The sequence below is a fragment of the Taurulus bubalis genome, assembly GCF_910589615.1.
Source record: "Taurulus bubalis genome assembly, chromosome: 15".
NCBI classification, from domain to species: Eukaryota; Metazoa; Chordata; class Actinopteri; order Perciformes; family Cottidae; genus Taurulus; species Taurulus bubalis.
In genome coordinates, this window is record NC_136603.1 from 17,460,253 (window position 1) to 17,474,413 (window position 14,161).

Genomic DNA, 14,161 nt, shown 5'->3' on the forward strand with positions numbered 1-14,161 from the left:
TATTAAATCCACAGCATCTATCAGAGACAATAAATGATATTTTCCCTGAGCTAGCACAACAATGTCCACAATGTGCCTACTAGGTGCTAATGTTACATGCAAAACTCACTGCTTTGTCTTGATGTCATAACTGTGGAAATATGTAAAAAGGACATGTAAGGAGTTTCATGACAAGATGTGATGTGCACTGTTTTCAAAACGCGACTCTTATCTAAAGGAATTTCCAGCCGTGATAGTCAGACCCATGATGCATGATCTTCTAAATAGACCTTTGCTTAAGTAATGAAAATATGTAATGTGTCTAATATGTCATAAAAACTGAGCACATCAAGTTTCACTTATCAGTATCTTCTACTTCTTGTGATGAAACTCGTCATATGATGGATATCAGATTCATACGATGCATTTCTGGGGTTAGAATAAGTCCAAGGGTGGTTGCATGCACGTTGATATTAACATTGTGACAATAAAAAAAGTTTCCAACAAGTTAGTGCACACTTAAAGAATCACATCACTAAGTCAGGTATAGAGCTCATGAATGGCAATCAGTAGTAAGTGCTGTACATAAAATGTTTTCAAGGATGGAAGTCATAATTTGTGATCTTGAGTTTAAAAGGTTCCATCTGAAAATAAATTACTGACATTTATTGGAGCTTAGATATTTATAAGATCTAAAGCAGAATTAGATCTTCACATAAACATTTATTAAAATGCTTATACATTGCTGGAGAATGCAAATACATGTAGCTAAACAATCCATGCTCAGCAGGATTTTAGTGGAGGCCTTTAATTTGCATCATTAATCTCCAAAAGTGGCCACAGCTGGTGCCATAATGGAGGTCTGGTGGCGAACTGGATGTGCAAAGTTAACTAAGTGTTTAAAACTGCATTTACATATTTTTTTTAATGTTTTTATTTCAAATAAAATGAAATCAAATTATGCTTTTTAGGTTCTCTTGGCTCATTGTATTGGTTGCACAGCCAGAGAAACCCACTGTGCGCTAACTGCACGGACCAAATGAGAAAGCTACCGAGTGGCGTGTTCATGAAGTGAACCAGCTAGCAAGATCAAAAACTCTTTCGAAAGAGTTGGTGGAGACCAAAAGCGGAATAAAAACACTGTATATTGTACTTTGAATATAATATTTGTAAAGTGTCCAGAAACAATCAGATAGGATGTTGCGTTTTGTCATGTGTTTCCATGTTTAGGTTATGGAAGTATAAACAGTGTGTCCGCAAAGTAGCTAGAAAAGTAACTAGCAAACAAGGGTGGTTATGTCGTAGCAATATAAACTCACAGCTGCAGGCCACGTACGTTAGCTTAAACTGGGCCCACTGTACAGGCATTAGCTTGTGTGCAACTGTGTTTATAAGATGATTACAAGTAGCCGGTCAGTTCATGTTTTTGTCAAAATTGTTACTCCTTAAAGTAAAAAGGAATCAAGAAAAATAACTGTGTGTTTACCTCCAGTCCTTTGAGACAGCAGAGCTGTATATTTAGAAATTCAACCAGCTGCTCCCAGCTGATGCCAATGAGCTGCAGACCTCCAACATGTCTGCTAGAAGGTTCATTACTACACCTAAAGGCTACTCAGTATCTCAACACTGCACTGAGTCCAGGTGGGAGCCCACAATGCCAAGCTCAGTTGTTGTCCAGCTCTGAGCGTTTCATCCTGACACAGAGACGCCCTCTCCAAACGGTGGGACTGAGGGATTCTCCATGTGTGTTTGAGTGATAAATCCAACGGATTGATGGACTCTTTGCTTTAGGATGCCTCAGTAACTCTGAAATGGAAAATGTAGAGCAGAGTGAGATCCTGCAGCACGGTTGCAAGAACATGCAAAATAAAACATATACAGAAAAGTAACACATCATTTTATAAATTGTTTTGTATAATGCAATATTTATTAGTTTATTTCCCCAGAAATGGTTAATTCACTGCAATACAATTCCTCTATGTGTGCCCAGAACCTGCACATACAGAGCCAATGTTATTCAAAAGAAAGCCTGGAACTGTTTCCACTGACTGCAGAGCACCTTAAATTACAGGTTATGATGATTTCAGTAGTATTATGTTGTTGAAAGTCAATTTAACATGTATCCGTGTCAGTTTTCCTGCATGTACAACTGTGGTTAAAATGCAAATACAAACAGACAACTTGTGATTTTATTGCAGTGGGGAGGGATGATATTTAAACAAACAAACTGCCCTGCATGTTGATGTTAAGTTGCATCTCTTTCCCCACATAAATCAGCTGCCTAAATTCAACTGACACCAGATCTGATTCCTGGATTGTGACTGTAGGAAAACTGTGTGTCTTAATCTTGTACAGAAAATGTGTGTATTTCTGTGAATAAGAATGGATTTATTAAAATCATTACATCCACCATCAACATAGAATTGTAATGGCCATTTTGTCTGTGTGTCAGAAAGCTCCTGTGCAACATCAAACCTGTGGCTGGTTTTTAACCCACAGGTGTATTGTACATTCTTATCTTATATTTACCACACACATACACAGACAAATTGATGTTTGGGAAACTTGTGTCAGTCATATGTTTAGTTGTCACCATTAAGCTTACTTTCTGCTCAGTGGAAATGAGTTTTACAGGAAAGTGTAGCATTTAAGTACACTTTGGAGGAAAACTGCATAGTTTTTACTATGTGAAATTGTTGCACTTCACTTCTTCATCTTCGTAGCTACATGCCACAGTGACTCGGCTCACTTTGACTCTCAGAAGTGATAACTTCTTCGTTTCTTTAGTTTTTTAGAAATCTATCTTTAAGGAACTTCTTAGTGCAACACTGGATCAAATGGTTAGAGATGGAAAATGAGAACACTGGAAAAACGATACGTGGTCTTAGGATATAACAGGTTTTCAGCTTGAAGTTAGCACTTAAATAAACCTGTTTCATCTTTTCTTACAGTTGGCAAGCTGAAGTCTTGTCTGCTCTTTCTGTTGGCTTGGAGTGGTTCTGGTTTTTGATTTGATATAGGTCAACTTCTTTGGTTCCATCCCACCTGGAAATAGCACAGAGTGAAACTCATTTCAAAGATTTTTACAGCAGTCAGACTTTTGGCTCTCTCCTGTCAAGAAGAGGAGTCAAATGTTGAGTTAGGAGAACAGAATGACACAGACAGGCTGACATCTGACATCTTCAAAGAGATCAAGATTATCATTCTCAATTCAAAGTGGCAGGAGATTTGAGTGAGGTCTAAAGCATCTTGAAAGATGATACATTTGTAATTCTGACCTGAAAGTGACAACCTCGGCAAACTGAAACACTGTGCAAATTAAGCTTGAGTCTAGTTCTTCAAATATGGGTTGATAGTTTAGGTGGCCTAAATCACACTGTAGAATAAATGAATGACATGTTCTGTGCATTTCACAGAAAAAACATTCAGTTGGATGTAGGGTAAGCAATCTGCACTGTCAGAGGCCAGAAGGGCTTTAATGTCTGATACTGTTTTCCAAAACAATAACTCCAAAAATAACATTTGTGTCTTTATGAAGCACAAGCGAAAAAGTGCGAGAAATGACTTCTCCTATTTGCTTATCATCTTTAACATAAGTTACAAACATTAGCATGTCTGGCTAACTAGCCACTGTATAAAGACGCATTTCATCAGCTAACTTGGTACATGTTTGGGGTGTGTGATGTTAGGAAAAAGGCCTCCTTCACAGCAAATCCCTGGTATAATTGTTCCCCAATTGCATGGGAGCTGGCCCTAGGGGCTACAATATGTTTTAGCACCTAGGACAAGTTGTTTTGTAGAGTTTAGGCCAGCAACCCTAGCCAAACAAGATAGCGATTAGTTCAGAAAACACATCTGTTAGTCCTCATCCGAGAGGCCTTTTCTCTTGAAATGTTAAAATTGAGACACAGTTCCATGTTTTCTATAATCAGCTCGTGAGGATGCATTTTGCGTGAATCTCAGTTTATCATGACTGTAGCCATTAAGTGCATATTTACGACAGAGGGATCTTATTTCAAAATGAGCCCGCCGGAAATATTTAAAAGTCAGCCGGAGACGGTGTTAGGAAACAACTTAAACATGACTTTAATTAACTAGCTAGCGAGAGCAACTTTAATAAAACCTGTAAGCGACAGTTGTCATTGTAGCCTGCACAATTGATGGCCGTTGGCTAGAAATGAGAAGCTTGCTTTTGTCTGTCTGAAATTAGGTTTTAAAAAATGACTACAAATTGTGTCATACATTTGCCACAGATATCATTGTAAACTGTATCCTCCTCACGAATGGATAAATGAATAATCAATTACACAAGCAGAACCTTCATTGGGTATGTCCTTTTTGGACAACAGTGACAGCAGTGTGTTACATAGCTTAATAAAACAATTTGTTATATAAAAATATGCATGTAAAGATTAAATTTTTCGATCCTAACTTTTTATTCTGATCTATGAGATGAGTGCAGTAGTTTAGTGGAAGAGAAAGGAAAAAACCCTACGAACTTCATCTTTACTTCAGCCGCCCACACGCTTTGCTTCTTGCAGAAACTTCTGGGGCTTTACTGTACCTGGTGGTGGTCTGGGTGGTCTGCTCTGGGTATCACACATACTGGCAGAGGTCACAATGGGTTCAAATTGGGGTTGGATGGGCTGGAGGAAGGCCACAGTGGGGAAAGGCACTGACTGGATATGGGTCATAGAGGATCTGTAGAGGGAGTTTGGCATCCCTGCATGGCTGCAGTCCTTAAAGCTGGAGGGTATTCTCCACCGGGGTAATGGGGAAGGAGACATGTCCTCGCTGGAAGAACCGGGGACACTGGGTGGACTGAGGGACTGTTCTGGGGTTGATGTGGATTTGGGAAGGAGGTGCAGGATGGAGGAGAAGAAGGAACAGGATTCAGGAAGGGGGATGGTCCCAATTCCACTGTCCAATGTTCGCATCTTGCAGCCGAAGCCTGCGGCACAAGGAGAACAGTCGAAGTGGCTCAGGGTCGTGGGAAAGAGAAGGAGAACAACAGGAATGAAACAACAGGGTAACCATGGTTGAAGTGGCGCTATAGAAACAATCAAATTGATGTACACTAACCTAAATGTTGACTATATGGTGTTTAAAAGGACAGTCCGTGGTAATTCGTTCCATGTGGAGAATAAACTGTTTGTCATTCATGGATAACAACCCAGTCTACAGAAAATAATGTTGGCGTTGTATGTTTCTGCCACATCGAACGTCAAAGTTTCTGAACAAAAAAAACGAGCCATAATGTTTCATATCAACCTCATATCACGCTTGCAGCGATGCACAATTACACATACTTTATGTTGCAAAACAATTGGCGAGGTTGAGGCAACAAAACTACTTGTTCGATCAGGGTTTGTGTTTAAATAATAAAACATAAAAACTGCCCTGAGCAAACTTTCTCACAAAATGTTACATGAGGAGCGTACCAACGTTACGTAACAAGCGTGAAGTCAATGTTTACTTTTGGTTTCACAAGGGACACGAACAGTAGTCCAGATAACTTTCATACATAACATAACTTTCAATAATGATCGCTCAATATACTACATGACTTGCTCAGATCGAATGCAAAAACATTGAGATTTAACGTATGAGTGGTTTGAAGAAACGTACAATGCCAACCATTTTTTTCACTGGGCTGTGGATAAGATGCTAGAAAAGATAACTGATGATTTTAAATCGGTTGAAAAATGTTCACTATCAAATGAGGGCAGCTTAACCAATTAACAATAATGGATATTTTCTGCTGTATCATAAGCTTGTTTCCCCCATGCCTCTTGTTCCTGCAACATTATCCTGACTGATAGTGTGTAAGCAGGGGATTCTAGTGTTTTTGGTCATTTCAAAGCAGACTTGCAACCAATTGGTTAGTCTGTTTTTTATTTCTTGGCGATGATTTCCTCTTCAAAGCCAAGTTGAAAAATGGTGGTTCAGTACATCTAAATACACGTAAGTGTCAGGCTGGATAATGATTTAGTTGATTACACCATACATGTAGCCCCGCCACAGAGGATGACTTGGCTGATGCAAATCAAGCCCACTTAAACCACTGCATTACAAATGTTGTTTAATGGTTGTGCAACTACTAGCATGCATTGATCACACTGTGAATGCAAAAGGCACGGAATGGCATATGAAATGAAACTTAAATACACTCCAAATGTGTGTATTTTGTTTGTGACATATCAAACATAACTGCCAAACACACACAGTTATGCTATATGTAATGTTTCTCAACTTTGAGATGAAAGATGCTGAATTGGCATTGTTCAATCAAATGTCTGACATTGTGCCTCCAAAATAACACATTATAACAAAGTTGCTGCGCTAATGAACCTTGAAGCTTTATGCATTTCAAATATGTGGAGTTTGTATCATTTACATTTGGATCAGAGAATCATCTATCTTGCAAAAAAAAAGTTCTGTCAGAAAGATATCCTCTAGCTGTTGTCATGCAGGCTCATGTTATATGTACCCTGTGGCAGGGACCTGCAGGCAAACTCACACTGAAGCAAAGACAACAGCTGCTCCCCGTTTATTAATTAAGACGTTACACCCCTCTTCTGGCATACAAGCTCATTTCCCCCCTTTTTCCTCATTTTGTGTTTAAGCTAGACTGCTGAATTAATTGACTTTTTCAAATTTGTCACACAGGGAAAACATTAAAAAGTAAAGTTGAAGCTATTTTTATGTTGCCATAAGAATGCTGCCTTAAGGCACGGCAAGAGAACGCAGACGAGTGACCATCGCTTGCTGATGCGATATCGGCCTGAAAGTTCACCATAGTTGCACGCTTCGCAAATGTTTAGATGTGAATTAGCTTCGCCAGCAGAAGCGAATGTGTTTTCCGCCGTACACGTCCATAAAAAGGGAGTGAACAGGAGGCGGATGTTAACTTTGTGCATGTGTGACCTTGACTTTAGGCTACAAAAACTAAGAATCTTCCATGTATCAAACATTCTTGAAGTGTCTGTTTGTGAAGCAGCACTTGTGATGGAAATAGTCATTTATTACCCTGTTGTAAACAAGAACTAATTTAATTGAGTAGACACCGAACAAAGAGAGACTATTGATTAGTTTGGTCTTTAGTTGGAAGTTAACAAGAACCGCTCTGACACAGTCTTCCCTGGAAGGACTGAATCACAGAGGCTGAGAAATGATTGTTTTCAACAAGCCTTTCACATGTACGAGGAGGTTGTTGTCCTCCTCACATCACATCCCCTCACTGTTAAGCCAAGCTCAATCAATAACTGCTCCATGTCACAAAGCAACACTGCAGTAATAATCTTCAGATGTATTCTTTGGCCAGTGTATATGTTGATTGACAGCTGAGCTGTCAGGAGCACGGTGACATAATGTAATCAAACTTGCTCTGGTAGTAGCTTACAAGACACGGATCGACAGTGTTTGCTCTGTTGTCTGGATAAATAATTTTACATTTAGCCCTTAAAACATTTGCAGGTACATTTTTAGTTGTTCAAAGTGCTGACTAGCTAAGGAGCTGTCCAGCCTGCAAACTGTTACTTATTCAGTGAGCAATGGTCCAACACAAGACGCGTGTCCGTGCTTGTAGGTGAGAGGGAGACGTTAGCTAGAAAGCTAATGCGGGCCGCGGTTCATTGTCTGTGGAGCTTTTTGTGTTGTGTCACTCTCCATCAGCTTATAATAGAACTTTAAAATAAGAGAGAAGAAGAAGGAGAAGTCTAATTTGATGAGAAATAACTAAAATCGTCACAGATGAACACATGTATAAACCACTTGTTTTAATGTTGATTTTTGTTTGTTTTAATTAAAGCATCAAGTTTAAAACAACTGTCATGAGGCCCAACAAGTTTATGCCATGCTTGGGTGGTTTAATTCAGCTCACAGCTGAAGGCAAACTCAATTCACTCAGCAGTGGCTTGGGTGAGTGTGCTTAACTGGTGCAGTACTGAACTTTTAATGAGGTGATTAACCCGTGAGGGCAGGCATTCGCCCGGATCAAACACGCTTGATATTTGCAGCGCCTTGCCGATGGTGTCACTCTGGCCACTGAAATTCCTGCAGGGTCTGTCAGCGTCCCCTACCTGAGCGATGTGGAGAGTTTTATCTGCAGCTATTTTTAATTTAATAATTGACCGCAATGAAATAAGGACCAACTAAAGTTTTAGTTCTTGTCTAGTTTCGGTCTTTGTCTCTCTCTCTTTTGACTAGATTGCCACATGTATAAACTAAATAGCAAGTGGAAAATAACTCATGTGTGTTGGTTAGTGTGAGTGAGAGAGATCACATTTCCACCAAAGTATCATTGAGCTGAAGTGTTTTGACATATTTGGGACATAAAAGAGACCTGAAGACAACCGATCCCAATCTGAAAACACCAATACACGCAGTAGCAATATCATTTCAATGTCATTTTTACTTGAAAGTAATTTTACCCACAAAACAGAGAACTGTTTTGTCATGTGATGATTATGCCACACCATTATCTGGTCATGAGATAACTTTGGAATTGGACGTATTGACACAATTTACGCTTCTCAAGAAACATATATCTCCTTCCAACCTCTCTGAGCAATGAGTATCACTATTTCATAACGTTTAACCATGACTAGAACGTAATCCACAAAACCAGCCCGAAAATGAAGACATTCTGTTTGAGTGAGTGTCTATGAAGCAGACAGAGCGACTGGTTGATGCTACGCTATGATGGGCCAGTCTTGTTTGAGGAGTGGGACTTAGCAAAGGGTCAAGTTAATACAATGGGACCCTACTTAACCCATTTATATTGACTTGTGTCCCAAGGTGGGTCTGGGTCCGAGGTGACCTTTGAAGATCTCTGTTACAGAGTCTCAGTAATTTAACTACTTTTCATAATTTTGATTTATATTATTTGCAGCTACAAGCATCCGTTTCTGTACACCAACAACTAGATACAAATAGTAACTGGCAAAAGACATCATAATAAACATTATATTTTCTTCAGCCTACACAAGTACTTTTGTTGGTGAAACCAAATAGTTTTGTGTAAGTAAACCTAAACATTAAGTAAAACCAACCTTGGAAGTTTATTTTGAAAAACCCCACTATGCATGTAATGAGCGTAAACTGACACGCCGTCCCTGGCACATCCGCAAGTAAAACTAGAGTGGTTCCTAAAGTGTCATTGTTGAAGCGTACACTGACCAAGTATTGGTATTTGATGGGTTGGTAGTGATAATGTGTTTTTTTAAGCCAATATGCCCGAGTAAATAAAGGCTTTTCAGATGACTTCTCTCTTTGTTTTGCATGCACGTCTAACAAATGGTTTATTTTTTTCATCTTCAAAAGCGTCTTGTGGTTCCCATCCTCAATCCATCCACAACATCGTCATCATCATATGACAACACAGCTCGACAAGAGTTCAGTGCTGGATCAGTCCAGTTGATCTTCCTACGTCACTGTGGCCCACACAAAAACACCAGGGAGGAGCTTGGATCACTGAATGGATGAATAGGTTCATCGCAATTGGATGAGCCTGTGCATGCACATTTTAAGTGCATGGATCTGTGAAGATGATCGATCGAGGATATACAGTATACAATGTCCCCATTAAAGGGCAATCTCTGAGTGAAATACAATCATGGTGAAATGGTTCCTGTTTGACTTGATTCAAACTGCCACCCAAAACAATAAACAAATGCAGAAGTAGGACAAATAAAATGAACAGAAATATGGAGGAAAAAGCACACACTGAAACAGTTTGTTTGACTGTTTGTGGCAAATTCATCATGTTTATGACTTACACATATCTTTCAAATTTGGTCTTCACTTCAGTCTGCAAACTGTAAAATGGTAAGCACAGATAGAACCGTAATGCTAGCATACTAAAATAGCTCAAAGAGCAAATGGGGGGATTACTCATTGCAGTGACTGCGAATGTCCTACACAACATAGAAAATAAAAATCTGACCTGTTACAGCATCCTGGTTGGGGCTCATCACTGTGGATCCATTTTCACCATCAGCTCTCAGGTCCCCCGTCTGCATCTTTTGTGTTTTTGTAGAAAATCATGAGAGAAGTTACCTCCACGTTCTTCCATACTTATGCATGTACATGTGTGTCACATAACCTTGACTGTGTCAGAGTCCAAACTGACAAATTAAAGAATCTGCTCCATATTCTGTTTGCATTTTTTTTTGTTGCTCTACCCTTATTTTTACTCTATTGACTGATAAGTGGCACTTTATATGGTCAGTTTAACAGGTTTTTAACTTTAAACAATAATCACATATTTAAACTATGACATAGTGTGTCGGTTGATACTAAAACTTGATGTGTTAACTTGTTAAATTATTGATACATTCTTTGGATGAATAAATGGACTCCAATGGTAGAATTATGGACACTGTGTTGAATTTAAGAGGTCTCAAAATAAGGTTTGGTAATAAAGGCTGAAATGATGAAACTGTGTGTAAGAGGGTCTGGGAATTAAAAAAAATAAAACAAAACAAATTGAGGGACAGTTGGTGGAATACGCCTGAAGTAATTATCACTTGTACAGACATGTAGTGTCTTTCTGTTTTCATTTGATTCCATTTTATTTTAAGAATTTAAACTATAATTCAAATTTTTTAATTTAATTTAATAATTATAAATACATTTGTTGTTTTTTCTACTTATTGTAGTGTCTAGTGCAATTGCAGTAACGGCATAATACTATAACAAACATACTTTTACATAAAACAGGTTTTGAGGACAAATCTATAAATATATATATTTTTATTTTGTATTACAACTAAAACTCGCCACATACAAATAAAATAACTGCCCCTTTTGTAATAGGACATTATTTAATTTACCTTCGGGTCCCCGATGACGTCAGTATGTCCTTGTATCTCATTCAGGGACATTCCTGGGCAGGGCATTGAGATGCATGCCCGCACTGCATCATGCGGCTCTCTTATCCCCACAGAGCTGAAAGAAAACAGTTTGTCAACAGAAGACATACTGAGGTCCTCTAAATATTGACTCAACAAATTACCCTGTAACATCTGAATGAAATGAGTCTCAATTGATCTCTGGGCTAAGGAAATTTGGCTGATGGGTCTAAGACGACTTTATAAAAATGGCCATAGTCTTGTGAGGTGTTAAAGTATTTCATTAGCAATATGCTAATAATAAGCTATGAAGAAAATCTGCTGGAACAAAAACTTAAGGTTTAATGTTGAGATGAAGATTCAATGAAATTCAAAAGTTATTCAAAAGATGGCATTCAATACTGATTTTAAGAATGCCTTACCAGTCTTTTCCATCGCTTTTTCTTCTGTCTCTCTTTTTATCTGACTTTGTCTGCTTTCCTCCCAGAAGTGATGTAATCTTTTGCTCCCTCTTGTCCTCTTTAACTTTGGGCGGATCAGTCTTTTTGCTGCTTGGAGCAGGAAGCTTACTCTTACGAAAACCAAACCAATTTGCTAAGGTTGAGCCAGATTTTTGCTTCACTTCAATGGTTCTCTCCTGTTCCTGAGACTTGTGCAAGTTCTCCTCTATGCCAAGCATCACTTTCTCTTCGATCGTGGTTATGGAACTTTGTCTCTCTGGTTCTTCAGAAACTGGCTCGCCAAAGGCGCTTGAAAACTGTTGCTCAATCTGAAGGCGCCGAGCCTGCTCTCGTTGGTGTTTAAGACTCTGAAGTCTTTCACTGGAGGACCCCAAATGTGAAGGTACTGTCAGGCCCTCTTCAATCAAAAAGTTGTTCAAAAGGGATCGATTCATTGGACAATGGTAGCTACTTGAGCAACTCATACTTCCCGGAAGGACATCACTAAGAGAGTTCAAGGAACTACCTGAGTGTGTTTTGATCTGGGTACGGACCTTTCCAGATCTGTTGAAGCTTGGCCTGTCCATGTAGCGTGCACCAAAGCTCTGGCTACGAGCCTTAGCCCCATTCATTCCCATTACTGGCTTAAGCGGAGGTCTGGTTGACACAGACACAGAACGTTTAAACAGCCAACCTTCCTCATCAAATCCCCAATCTAACATCACGCCGCTGTCTGATGCAACAGGTTGAACACAGGGCTCAGAATCTAGTGAGTTACAGCGGGTCTCAATCTTTCTGCGGACTTCATCATGAGCTCCACAATCATGTATCATCTGGGGATCACACGTAAAAGTCTGAAAGGTGTGCATACCTTTTGCAGCATCATCTTTGTCATGTCTTCCGAAAACTAGGAAGGTACTGGTTTCCTGTCCAGCAATTGCCTCATGAGATTTAGCATTTACAGGGAGAGACATTTTTACAGGTCTTGATGTGGAACTCTGAAGATTATTGGCAATCCCATGGTAGTACGTCTTAGAATATGCCTGAGGCAATACATCTGAAAGTTTTGGCTCACTAATGCTCTGTTGGGATCTCTGTAAGATGCTCTGACTTGGAAATATAGAGGGAGCACCATGTTCATCATGGCATGTGGTGGTTCTGTCCATTGATAGCTGGACTGACTCTGAAGACTCTTGAAGGGATACAGATGGCATCTTAGATGACTGGGTATGGTAGAGCTTGGCAGGGATATCGTTTAGTAGCTTACTATCAGCACCCATTTGTAGGGCTGTATGTTGATTGTCCTTTGCTGTGTTAGATTGTTGCGGCTGTAAAATAGAAGAAAGATATGATTGTGGCTTGGGGGTGCCTGACGTTGCCTTTCCAGTCGTAGAGCTTTGAGCCTGACCTGCAAATGTATGTGCTTTGGGTAAGCCGTCACAACTGGGCCGAAGGACAAGAGAAGTAGTTCGTCCTGGGGGTAGTGGCGGGGATGGGGACCTACGTTCTGAACAGGAAACATCACAGTGCTGGTCTTGGCGTCGTTGTTTTCGTGGAGAGCAGGGTAAGTTGTCGTAGATGCTCTCTTCCACAGACTCATTGCTTGATTGAAGTCCAGTGACTTGCAAAGATGATTTTGTTGGGCTCGTTGAGTGTTCATTGATCCCTGGTGGCTTAAATGTCTTTGAATGTTTCACAGGGGAAGCGAGGGGAGAGCGTACACTCTTCAGAGACTTGGAATTTGTTGATACCAAAATGTTCTCATCTTTCTCCACTTTAGATAATGATCCCTTGTTTGAACAATGTGTTTGACTGAGATTTGTACTTTTGCTAGGAAGACTGTGCCCAGGAGGGTCTGACTGTCCTTTGGACATGTGGCTCTTAATAAGTTTTTGGTGGAGAGGAGAATGTGTATGCTTAGCTTGCTCTTTCCCTCCATCCGCACTCTTGCTCCGCAGAATGAAAGCCTTTCTTGCTGAGTCACAAGGCTGAGGTTTCAGTTTCCTCTGTGGAGATTCTGAGATGGTGTTGTCCTGGCTTTCACTGCCAGCTTGACTGGCTTGGTCTCTGCAGTGGGGAACCTCCATTGAGGAGCTGCGCTGTCTGGCTACACTCACACAACTCAGAGCTCTTGTTGCAGAATGCTGAATAGAGGAGCTCATGTCATTTGTATCTGCTTCAACTTGCTTGACTGCAAGTCTGCCCTGTTGTCTTTTGACATGATCAAGTCTGGATTTACGGTCAGTAGACCTTTCCTGGTTATTGTTTCTGTCACTTAATTTCATGCTTGAAGGCTTGTTTTTTTCCTCCAAATGCGTAAGGCTATCTGTTGGGCTTACACCAGGTTTTACTGATGGGCCCTCCAAAAATAAGAAGTTGTCTGTGACAGGTGAGGGAAAAAGACCAGAATTCCCTACAAGTTTGACAGGGTCTTCTTGAAAATTGTTGTCACCATCCCTTGTGACATCCAATTTTTGCAAGCAAACAGGCTCTTTTGTTGGTTGGTCACTGGATTCGCTTTGTAATTTAGTTATTTCATTATTCATATCATCTGAGCCTTGGGCAGTCGTCCCTGCTCCGGCCTTCAAAGATTTATTTGTAGGGGCTAATTGCTTGGCTGTACTCCCTTGTTGAACACACTTCACACCAAACGAGTATATGCCCTCGTTGGAAGTCATACAATCTTTGCAATGTGGCACAGCTGCAAGTGAGGATGCCTCTTTGGAGCTGCACATTTGGAGACGCTTCAGGCCTTTCAGAATGTGGCCTTCCTTCCATCCCAGGTCTGTCTGCTCGATGGGTGCAGAGTGGTTGCTGGATACTGAACCCGTACTCATCCTTTTATCTCGGCTTGCGGCACACTGTGTATTAAAATCATATTTACAATTA

The 14,161-nt window shown here is 40.1% G+C and overlaps 1 protein-coding gene across 1 annotated transcript in view; it reads right to left on the reverse strand.

Moving 5' to 3' along the window:
* Positions 1–2,914: 2,914 nt before the first annotated feature.
* Positions 2,915–14,161, reverse strand: part of LOC306747834 (nck-associated protein 5-like) — a gene marked incomplete at both ends in the record, with an annotated part of 36,149 nt that continues 24,902 nt past the window's right edge. Inside the window, 5 exons of the mRNA XM_079230934.1 lie at positions 2,915–3,024; positions 4,544–4,930; positions 9,926–10,001; positions 10,815–10,929; positions 11,255–14,133. Coding sequence (XP_079087060.1) covers positions 2,915–3,024; positions 4,544–4,930; positions 9,926–10,001; positions 10,815–10,929; positions 11,255–14,133 — 3,567 coding nt within the window. The remainder of the gene's footprint in view (positions 3,025–4,543; positions 4,931–9,925; positions 10,002–10,814; positions 10,930–11,254; positions 14,134–14,161) is intronic.